At 39.7% G+C, this 12315-nt stretch overlaps 1 protein-coding gene across 2 annotated transcripts in view; it reads right to left on the bottom strand.

Annotated features, from left to right (window-relative positions):
- dmd (dystrophin) overlaps positions 1-12315 on the bottom strand; it is a 238097-nt gene that overhangs the window by 107733 nt on the left and 118049 nt on the right. For both annotated transcript variants that reach the window (XM_065952214.1, XM_065952213.1), the window contains exons 17-23: positions 11848-11955; positions 11559-11738; positions 8787-8956; positions 6841-6964; positions 4031-4109; positions 1383-1495; positions 480-608 (exon numbers count right to left, since the gene is read on the bottom strand). In XM_065952214.1, the coding sequence (XP_065808286.1) occupies positions 480-608; positions 1383-1495; positions 4031-4109; positions 6841-6964; positions 8787-8956; positions 11559-11738; positions 11848-11955 (903 nt within the window). The remainder of the gene's footprint in view (positions 1-479; positions 609-1382; positions 1496-4030; positions 4110-6840; positions 6965-8786; positions 8957-11558; positions 11739-11847; positions 11956-12315) is intronic.

Here is a 12315-nt window from a genome sequence, read left to right as displayed (position 1 = left end):
AGTTTGTTTATCTAAAGCCTGCTGTCACTTCTCTTCTCCTGCTGTTACGATGTTATCGAAGTGAACCTGTCTCTATGTGTGTGTTTTTCTGCTGATCAATACCCCGCCCACTCATTCAGAGATCGACTGGTTAAAAGTAGGGGTTTTCAAAATCTGGAATTGCTGGAACACCTTCATCTCTCCCCCCAAATTGCCAAATTGTTACCTTTAAAAAGGTCCATCAACCATTGCACCACAGGACAGTCACACAGCTCAACACATATAAAGAATGAAATACTTACAGATAATTGCTGTGACAAACAGATGCATGAAAGAGACAGAAATTCAGACAGGCTGAATACATGACAAACAGTACGTGAAGGAAATGAAACTAAATAGACCTCACCACGATTGGATTTCCACAAAAAGAGGAGAACTCAATCAAATGTTGCATCTATTTACAAAAAGAATCAAAACTGCATCTTCTCGCTGACACTCACCCGACAGCGGTCCAGCTGTACTTTGAGCGGTTCTGGTTCAGACGCTGGAGGCGCCTGGACTTTGAGCCAGTTCTCACTGTTGTCCACAGCCTGCTCACACTGCTCGTACAAGCTGTAGAAAGCCAACACCTGCAGGACACACACACGTAAAAAAAACATCACATTTTGAGTAAAGGTGAAGGTTCTTTTGGTACCATGAGACAAACAAACACCCACGCAACATATGTCTTGTTTCACAGACTTCTTCCGTTACTGGAGTAGAGCCGAGTAAGGCAGAAAGACCGAGCCCATTCAAAGCTGTGATAACCTGAGAGTGAGTCATGTCACGTTGAGATTCTCTCTCTGTACCTGCAAAGCAATTTTCTGGCTATACATTTTAACAGGGCTGGCTAGAGGCTCACTTCATGCTTTTTGACATGCCTTTTAGACACCTTACAGTTTTCATTCATTTTCCGACATGAAAAACACTAAAGAAAGTAACGGTTGGGAAATTACTTTTTACGTTAGTTAACATTCTCAAACTATTTTCCCCAACAAAACATGAAAGCATGACTCATATCTGATAGGTTCAAGCAGACAGGGGAAATGTTCTGTATAATTACAGCTAGCTGCAGATTCCACAAACACTTTTGCTGGTTGAAATTCCTCATGGTCCTGCATATTTTGCCAAAAGAAACAGTAGAGGCTCAAATGATTCACTTAAAGAAGCGGTGAAGGTGGTAATCAGATCTTCTGCTTAGATAAAACACCATAATGAAAAAATATAGATTTTTATCACAAATTTACAATGCCATTGACTCATGAGCATCATCAACACCACAGCTGCTAATTTCAACAACATTTTGTATTTAGTTTACTTCTGTGACACTGCAAAGTAACAGGCAGATACATGGATGCATTTACCTTTGCCTGGAAAGCCAGCCATGCCAGCCTGTCTGCCAACAGGGCACAGAATCCCACCCAGCGCTGGTTCAGCTGCTCGGCTGCCTGGGCAATGTCATCAGCACGGCTCCCCTCTGCAGGGGGAGAGAGAAGGACGATGTCTTACACACACACACACAGTAATGAACGCATCACAGTTCACACCATATGACTTGTCTCTCTGTAGGGGACAGACACAAATACAAACAAAATCTGGCGAATGTCACCTGTTGGAGAGGTAAAGTAATTATTCAAATTCTGCACAAAATACAAAATCCAGAAACGGTTGATTCACCAGTCCACTCAACATGAACACACACAAACAAACACCTTTCTAAGCAGTCATGCACAATGCAAACTGACCCTTTTTTTTATCCAAATGGGTGATTTAAAGAAGAGTCCAGTGCCTAGAAAATGAAAACCTGCACCTGTTTGCGTCAGCTTCCTGACTTTCTCTTAAGATTCCTTCTTCCAGTAATCGTTGCTCAATTATGTTCCATTTACATTTAAAGGTCAAGAATATGGCTGATGCTGTTCCAGGAATGCAATGTGGCATTAGCCTAATGCTATGAGAGGCATCAGGGTATTTGTTTTCTGTCTTACCAGAATCTCTCTGACTTCATTTGACTTTTTATAGAGACAAGCTAGCTCAGTAAAAGGACAGGCGGATAGCTTGATTTGCTCACTTCAAACACAAAAGAACTACAAAAATGTCAATAAGCAAGTGGCAAATGGCTCAAATAATTTTGTTGCAATAACATCTAAATTACACCAAATATTGGCATGAATGTAATGACTTGGCCCATTTTAAGAAGCTTTATACCATAATGCCATTCTCCTGTCTGTTGGGTAAATGGTCAGCAGCCAGTTAGCTTGGCTTAGCATAACGACTGGAGGCAGGAGGGAATGGTTAGCCTGGCTCAGTCAAAAGCTACAAGTTCCACCAACTATTCATTACTGAATGTTGTTTGTTGAACAAGGACAGGTGGACCCAAGTGCAGAATAAACTAAAAGTATTTAATAATCAAAAAGGCCAAAGGCAAACAAAAACTTAATCGTACTGAGTTTGGGAAGAGAGCCTTCATGTACTCTGCTCCCTCTGCATGGAACAGTCTTCAAAAAACACTCAAATATTACTGTCTTTCATTTGTACTTTTCTTTATGTAGGCTGCTGTATGTTATTTAGTTATTTAATCTGTCTTTTACTTGTGATATTGTTTTTTTCCTGAATTTCCCCTCTGGGGATCAATAAAGTACTATCCTATCCTATTACCTGACTGTATATGTGCGTTACTCTTCTTGAATAAAGCTAAACAAAAACAAAAACAAAAAAAACCGGGTGGATGTGGTCGGTTCGAGAAACGTAAATGACGCCACTTCCTTACTGAATGAATCAGAAGAAGTAGGAACAAATATCTGCCTACTGTGCACGCTTACTAAATAGTAGGTACTAACAGTATACAGCACGGATAGTACGTACTGCATACTGAAAGATTGAGTAGGTATTTGGCAATTCAGATACAGCCACTGTTAAACATCGACACACTAGAACATAGAGGGACACAAGGATTTGAAATTAAAAAATAACACAGGAAACACTGAAGACTAAACTAGGAAACACACAAGGGAAAAACCAGCAACACTAGGGAAGAACGAGACCTAAAAGATAAATACATCTAAACAAAACTAAAACAGACTGAATCGTGACACTTACAATGTTGTGGATGGTTTGGTTCGTTAAATAGTCAGGCTAGCTGTTTTAAACTGTCTCAGCATTTTGCCATGCTAAGTTATCCAACTGTTATATCATCGTTTTTCTCATCTCCCTCTCAGCAACAATGAGCTTAATTTCTCAAATGTCAAACTATTCCTTTAAATTTCCTGTTATTATATTAAAAAGATAATAACAGAAACCATGTAGCTGATCACTTTACTGACAGGCTCTATGTAAAGTTACATTGTTTTAAATGGGACGTGATATAAATTGTGACTAATTGAGTTCATTTTCCTGAATCTTGCCCAACAATGTTTGAGAGACGTTTTAAATATGAACACTTGGATGGAGTGATAATGTGTGTGTGTCACAGACTGGACAGGGAAGGCAGAACATATTGAGAGAAGAAGAAAAATATTGTATTTGGGTCATGGATTATTTCCCTTGCATGTTCTAATTCTGGTATAATTCACTTAAAGTCAATGCTCTACGTTATGAACCCTTGTGATGCATTTGTATGATTGTTTGCAAAAACAGTCTAGATACAATTTCCGTCCCTCCCCTTCACTTCCACACACACACCGAGCTCTGTTCAGTAAGTTCAGTTCTGGTATGTTTGATTTGTTGCTACAGCAGAAGCAGGAGTGAAAAAGTGAAAAGTATAAATCAAGTGTTTCTCTGCTTTCAGACCAACAACTGCACAAGGGCAGAGGAGAGGACGGACAAGAAGAAACATCTCTCTCCCTCTTTTTTTTTTTCTCCCTATCAGTCCCTCTCTCTGACAGTGTTTCTATGGAGACAAGGAGAGAGGGTGGGACAGGTGGTGGGGTTGCCATGGGGACAGACAGGGTGTGCGTGCATGTGTTTGCATGCATGTGAATGAATTTGTGTGATTGTGCGCGAGTGTGTGTGTTACCCTGCTCGACCAGGGTCTGCGCCGTGCGTGTCGCCTCCTGAAGCTTCCGGTACTTCTCCGGTCGCTCTCGCTCTATCGCCTGTGTCAGAGAGAGAGGGAGAGGGAGAGGCGGAAAGTTAAAGGACAAGAGACATCAACAGCGACAGGCAGACAGCAGGAGAATTATTATTTATTGCAAAGAAAGATTAAAACCCCTAAAAATCAATGTCCAATTCAGCCCAGTATTACTCATAGAGAATTAAAGTCCTGTAGCTTTGATCCACCTCTGATCTCATTCTGCGGCGACATTTACCACGACCTGAGCACGTCGGCTCATTTTGTGGGTAAGAAACAGAAAGGTTTGAGGGCAACAAATGGGTCACTGCTCATTTTAAAGCCTCATTTGGGATCTTTTAGTATTTGAGCAGAAGAAGGTTTGTACCAAGTTGAAAATAATAGTTCAGCCTTGTTGGAATTATGATTGCTTTGAAAAATACAAGGTCAACATAAGGAAACAAGGAAACCACTTCTACTTATGTTAAATGTCTAAACTAGTATTTCCTGTGAGTTTTCATGGAATGAATCAAAGTAAAAGAAATACAGAAGAGTCTAAGTGCTTATCCTCTGCTAAGAAAGATCAGTTAAACTTACTCAAACAATTAGGACTTCGGTTCCCTCTCCAGTAGAAATAAAAATAATAATATCCAAACACATTTTGCTTCCTCATGTTCTGAAACACTTGATTCTGTTTGTTGTATGAGCTGCTGCAGAGAAAGAAACAAGTTCAGAGAAGAATTTAAAGAATGAGCCTACGTCAAATAAACCAGTTTGTATCTATTCCCACATACACACACATCGTTTGTAACAGCAGTAGTTTTTGATCCTGCTAACAAATAGTGCTTAGAATGCATAATACATTGTTTACAGGGGCTGCAGTCTTTAGCTCGCTCGTCATGAATGATTTGATAACACATTTATAATCACTGGCTAACAGCTAAACTAGTTTGAGTATAATCTACAGTTTGAATTGTTTATCAGGAGCAACCATGCATCAGTGCTTAGTGAGTTTTCCCTGAGTGTTATACACTGAGAGGAGTTTCTAATTCAACATGAATGTATTGATGTAAGTCGATGTTTTCTATCTTTGATTTAAAGCTGTAGCAAATGGATTAGTGATGAGAACAAGGACTTAATCAAACACGTTACCCTGTGTGAGTTAAGACAGTGTTTCATATATTTATTGTAAATCTGTTTTTTGATGTTTACTAAAAAGGGATTAACCTCCTGCCAGCTGCTTGTGTGTGTTTCTGTCTGTCTGCAGCGATTGTGACGTCCTCAGGGTTCGCCTCTTTTGTCCGTCTCCTCTGCTGGCTTTGTTCTTCCTTGTTTCAGGAAGCTATGGGTGGAGTCTGACACCTTGTCAGAAAGGCAGCACACCTGGCAGGCTGGACTCTGGAGGGTATCAAGCTGAGCTGCAGGTGTTCTCACTCGCTTCCCTTGCCTTCAGACTGCCTTCATTCTTGTTTTGTATAATGTGTTTCCCACTCATACACACTTAACACTGCAAACACACCGACTTGCATACAAACTAGGACAATTTCAATCTGTATGTTTACTTTAAAGGCTTTATATGCAATTTTTTGATCCAGCAGATGTCGCCCTTGAGCAAAACAACTCGCGCTGCATTGTTGTGTTAGCATGCTAATGCTAGTGATCTTTATTATGCTCATATCTTCACACTGCATGTAAATTTACCTGAAATGAGCGTGATCTAGAAACACAGTTAAGCAGTGAGTACAGTATGTTATTCTTCTTTTCTCTAGTCCCTCAATTAAACAACTTTTATACGTGAGGGGAGGAGTCAGCCGGCCGTCCGGGCGATGTAAACAAACTGAAGATAGGACTCTGAAAACTCTGAAAACATCACAGACAGTGGGACTCGGGTGTTACACCCATTGTAGACAGTCATGACTCACAGAGTTATTTTCAGAGGATATACTTGATTTATATTACATTTAAGTGTGAAAAATCACATAGAAAGATATTAAGCAATCCTGTGGCTCACCTTCTTTCAGTCACGAATGAGCCAGGCTGTGACACTTTTCTCTCATATTAATGGAACTATTAGCATTATATTTCTTGTGCACATATATTCCTGTCATCTCATTAATATCATTCCCTTGAGCTGGATAAAACATTTGAAATACCTATTTTATTTTTTGGCTGTCTGATTCCCGATTTATGCTCATATTCCTGTTCATACTTTAGTCTTTTTAAAGCTCGACTCTCTCTCTCTCTGGCTTGTGGTACATGTGGTAGACATAAATGGAGACTGTCCAAGTTTAAACATTTATCAAAAAAGTGTATACCTATTTGATAGGTAACAACAGGTTGTTGTCATCTCTGATTGTTAGCTGCAGAAAGCAGAGGCTGGTTCAACAGCGGGCGCCATTGATCTTCCTGTTTTGTGTTTTTATCTTGTTTGATTTATCCTCCAGAGGACACATTCAGTCACTTGACATGCATTGGTAGCTGCTGTATTAAAGTTTGAAAACTCCATTATGGACACTTTGCTGAATCTCATCCCTCCATGGAGCCACATCAGCGTGTCCCGTCTGCATAATCACAGCTCACGATGCCCTCACAGGTAACGCTGCTATATGGAAGGTAAAATTCATTTCCAAACTGACTGTGGGGTGGAACCTTGTTATTTCAGCATCACAGGTCTCAGTAGATTAAGCTCCACGGGGTGCCTTTCTCTCACACTCTCACACACACACACACACACACACACACACACACACACACACGCGCGTGTACAGTGTTTTTACCTGCACTTTGTCATGCAGCTCCTGAATGCTGCCGTCCTTTCTTGACACGGAGAACTCAGGGCTCTGGAGGATGGCCTCGCCACGAGTCATGTAGCTGTGGACCTCTGTGAAGTCCACATCAAACCTGTGGACACACACGCACAAACACACATGGCAATTTTACAAACTTAACACGTATTCTTAGCTCAAGAGATAATTATAACTTCACTTTTTATTAAATACATCTTTCTTACAATGTCGTTTTCTGTTCCTGTTTCCTCAATATGATCTCACATTCAAAGTCAGATTTTGCATTATCCTCACAGGTTTTTAAAGATTTTTGGGGGCTTTATACATCTCAGAGGACAGAGTAGGAATAAACTGACATTTTGAAACATTGGCTTATATTTATAGTTTGATCTTGATACTCCAAAAGTATAAATCCAGTGTAATATTTTTTATTATCTACTATGTACTCATTGCATTCAAATTCAAAAAGCAGTCTGTCTAATGTTCAGTCATCACACTAGCTCTTGATTGGCTCCCTTCATTAAGCATCACATTGACTCCATTCAATCAGGCTGATGTGGGAAATGGCCTCATTACGGCAGAGGAGCCAGGTAGTTAAGCAAACAGGTTTCTATAACACAGAGGACGTTGTTTTCACCTCCATGTAGTAAAGATCCCTTTGACACTTATTCACATCATGAGGGGTTTTATGATAACAATAGTTTTATGAATGGTTTGAAAAACAAGCGGCTTCTAACAGCTCAATACATTTATATCATCATGACATGTATCAGCTTACATTTATCATACATGGGGATGTCCAACAATGAATATACAAACACAGCAAAATGTAAAAAAAAACATAACATACATTAGCATCCAATAATGTCGATTATTTTACTAAACTACAGTCAATACTATATTAGTGATATAAACTAATGACAGGGAGAATGTTTTCTAAAGGGGAAACTTTCTTTCCTTTCAACACAATTATAAAGTTCTGTGTTTTTGTAAAGATGATCATAACTGTGGTGGTGGGAAAGTAGTTCAACCCTTTACTTAAGAGTATTCTGGATAATTTGAATAACACCTTTTTATAGGTTGGGATATTAAAATAAATAAATAAAGAACGTTCAAAAGTGTTACAATAATAGGGATGTTTGGATGTGTTTTGTTATACTGTGAGTCTGAATACATGGATGTGTTTTTAGGTAATCTTATGAAATCTTGTCAATGAAGCTATGGAGACTGCAGGAAGAGAGGCTACTGTTAACATAGAAGGTAATGGGGATCTAAATAAATGATAAACTGATAGAGGTGTGGTTTGTCAAGTACTGTATAAAATATGAAAGTCTCTATGAAAGTGTTAATAATATAAAAGTTTTATGAGTGTCATAACTGTAAATCTATCAGCTGATTATGTTATGTTGTAATTCTTTTCAACCCAAAACTTTGTAGACAAAAGACAACAGGAAACATAAAAAAGACAACAGGATATAAAAAAAGGACAACACTTGTGATTTCAATGTGAATACTTGATTTGATTGAACGTAAAGGTGAAAAGTTCAACATTGCCCTCTGAAATGTCGAGGTGAAATGAAGCGTACATTTTCCAGGGTCCTCTTAACTGACTAACCGACTTTGAACTGCTGCATAACAGATCTACTTCTAAGGTAACTTTCTTCACGACTCACTACAAAATGCAACACGACTTTGAGAACCTCCTACTTGACTTCTATCAAAGGATTCATTTCAGGGCTCCTCTATTATTACCATCACAAACTCTCATTATCAGAATCTGTTTCATCACCTACCTGCTGAGATAAGAGAGCAGAAACGGGTGCATGTAACTGAACATTTCACACAAGTTAGAAAAAAAAATCACTTTTGATGTTTCCATACTAATTATAATTCAGAGTTGACCTTCTTAAAGTATCAAAACACACACACACACACACCTTTTCCTGAGTTCAGAATCCACCACGACTTGTCTCTTCTTCTGTGGTGGCGGTGACTCTCGGGTCTGGCGCAGGGCCGACACCTTCTCCCTCGTCGTAACCTTGGTAACGGACGTTGTGACGGAGTGGGTGAGCTCGGACTGCTGGGCCAGGCTGACAGACGACGAGAGCTGAATACACACACAAACACACACACAGACACATACACACACAAAAAAAAAGCACACAAATGAATGTAAACAAGCTGAAGGCGACAGCAGGTGTTGTACCAGTTTACAAGGATCTGTCAAAATCATACAGATCCCAAATCACCACTTTAAACACTCCCACATCTGTCTGAGTGCCTACACACACACACACGCACGCACGCACGCACGCACGCACACACAAAGTGCGGCAGTGTCCTTGAGAGGCGATGAGTCAAAGGTCAGTTGTATAAATCACAAATTATCTTCACAAAAATATACCAGCACATGAATGCAGTCAACTACAGGTATGTGTGTGTATATGTGTGTGTGTATGTGCTAAGACAGCTGTGAGATGGTTAAGTAGCAGTTTGGGATTTCTGGGAGCCAGACTTGATTGAGAAGGGAACATTTTTATGCAGGTTTATATGAAAACTTTTTTGTTTTCTTGTAATTAAAGTGTGTGTGTGTGTGTGTGTGTGTGTGTGTGTGTGTGTGTGTGTGTGTGTGTGTGTGTGTGTGTGTGTGTGTGTGTGTGTGTGTGTGTGTGTGTGTGTGTGTGTGTTAAGGTGTGTTTTTTCGCAAAGATGAGGCTGATAAAAATAAAGAAGCGAGTTCAACGACTGGGATAGCCTTGCTACCATGGAAACGTGTGTATATGTGTGCTCTGCTGAGGAGGTGGAGTGTGTGTGTCTGTGGAGGTCAATCTGCTAATTATCTGACTGATTAAAATGGACAAATAATTGAGAGGCAGAGGGAGAGAGAGAGAGAGAGAGAAAGAAGAAGACAAAGAGATCTGCATTTCATATTTCCTATACCGTAATAACCTGAAGATGTTGTCTTTTACTGCGTTTCATAAAACAGTTTGGACTTGTTGTATGAGCTTCTGAGTTCTTCCTTTTATTTCCAAATTAAAAGGACAGTGTTGGTGTTATTCTACATTTTGTTATTTTCAAGAAGACCCCAAACAGCTGTGTGCTCCACTGCTGTTGTTCTTTATATAGGTTGTCTCCAGATGAATTTGGGTTAATTTTAAACTCCATGTCAACAACAATTCAAAAAAATAGAAAAGACCAAATCTACATTAACTGAAATTTTCTTTTTATCCTTTTTAAATATGTCAACAAAGACACCAATTTAATTTAGGAGACAGTCATGTCATATTCCTTTGTTGATGAATCTAAATACTGTGGTTAAAGGATAGATCTGCTCAGACTTAGGCCTCTCAGAAAATGTTCGACCTGTATTCAATAAATTGCTTTAAGAAAACTATAGCTTTATAAAGAAAACAAAACAGCGCTCCATAGAGATGAGTTCCCTCCTTTGCACTTAGAGCACACACAGTGCTGCCTGAGAAGGCAAACTTCAGGGCATAAATGCTTCTTTTCACACCTACAATATAAATAATTCTTATAGTTTACTCAGTGCTCAGCATGAAGCGCTCCAGAGGGATAAAGAATAAAGGCAACATGACAGTGCAGTATCTTCATCAGCCAAATTCAAAAACCACGTAAGCCTTTTATCTTTATCTTATCACTTGTCAGTGAGCATGTCAGTTTAAAAAGCCCTTTTGAAAACATGGAGAGATAAAAAGGCAGAGGATTCTACTGCGTAGTTACACAAGAAGATGAGAGAACAGCGGGGGGAAGAAGTGACAATTTAACAATCCAACACTTGATCATGAAGAGTGATAATTGTATGCTGCTGCTGGTTGAAAGCACATCCATAACATCAGAGGTTTTTGCTCTAGACGATTCAAGTTTATGTCCTTATTGCCTTCTTCATCCTTCAATAATCTCCATTTTTGTGCAGCAGAGCCCTCTGACCTCTATCACCCAGACAATCCGTTGATTTCCTCTGTCCCTCAGGTCAAACACTTGCAGCTAAAGGGGCAGAGTTTCATCACAGAGGGATAAATGTGACCTCAGTGTGTCCGAAATTGAAACCAGAGCGGCTCATGTGTAGAGCTTTCAACCAAAGCAGTCGTTTGTAAAACAGTAAAGAGCACTCTGATGGTTTTATGCAGGAGAAGAAGCAGATAAGAAAAGACTCCTCTAAAGAAATCTAATTCTGGAGTGTTTAATCCACACTTCCTGCAGCAATCATTTCATCAGGATTTCCGTTTTTAACTTGTCCCTGAGTTGCAACTTCCAGCTGGTTTTCACTCTACCTAATCACAAAGTGATTAAGACCCAGGACCACAAGTAAATTAGGTAAAGTGCAATCATCTTGCTGCTAGGACAGAGACACAGTCAAGACTCTGAACTCTGAGGACCAGTGCTGACAGAGTCTCGACCTGGCCAGACCAAAGACTTGTTTGCTGATTAAATACACAAAATACATTGTGTTTACAAGTATAACTCTTACATGCTATTTTTTATGAGCATTTTAGCTCTGGCCAGAACAAAGATAATAGCACAGTTATTATCTCAGTTAATAACACAGTTATTATCTCCTTATTTTTATTTAGCACACTTCAAGCAACACAGAGGTTGTTTTTTCCGATAAGAGCTTTAATACTATAACTGTTCACCATTTATAGTTCACCCAAACACATCATTTATAAAACGGACTATGTGTGGTGTACCTGGGAGCTGCCCATCTCCAGATTCTGGATGAGGCGGTCCCAGCGCTGAGCGAAGCTGTCCAGTCTGGCCTCCAGTTTGCTGGCCACCTCTTTGTTCTTGACGCTGGACAGCAGGTCCTGACTCATGGAGCACAGCTTGTCCATGGTGGGGCGCTTCAACTCCAGGTCTGCCTTCACCGTCTAGAAGAACAAAGATTCATACACAGAATTTACACACATATTTGACTTATATTTTTCCTTCTCTGTGCTAAACAAAAAAGGAGAGTCGACGTGTTGCAGGGAGACTCACAGCAAGATGGCGGAGGCAGGCCACCATCTCTGCCTGGTCCTTCAGGTTGGAGGTTTTTATGGAACGAACCAGCTCCTCCTTCTGAGTCAGCCAGGAGTCGAATAAACACTGCAAGGAAAATAAACAAGTACATAAAGGAAGGGGATAGGAGATTAAAGAAGGTCAGAAAGAAGAGGAAGGGAAGAGAGGGGAAAGATGAGGTGGATAAAGAAACATATAGGAGAAGAAATGATAAAGTTGAACAGTGTAAAAGTAACAGAAGGAGAAGAAGAAGGAGAAGAGGGAGAGGGGAGGAAAATTGAGAGGACATGGTAGGATTGAAATTAGATATGAGTGAGAAAAGTAAAGATAATAAATATAGAAACACATATAGAAAGGGAATACAAGAATAAAGGAGATAACAAAAGGGAGATAAGTAGAGAGTAAGAGAAAAGAGAAAGGGAAAAATGATCAGAGGTGAGAGAAATG

Source organism: Labrus bergylta, chromosome 24 (assembly GCF_963930695.1).
Source record: "Labrus bergylta chromosome 24, fLabBer1.1, whole genome shotgun sequence".
NCBI classification, from domain to species: Eukaryota; Metazoa; Chordata; class Actinopteri; order Labriformes; family Labridae; genus Labrus; species Labrus bergylta.
The sequence above is the reverse complement of the archived record's forward strand: the minus strand, read 5'-3'. Positions and strand labels throughout refer to the sequence as shown.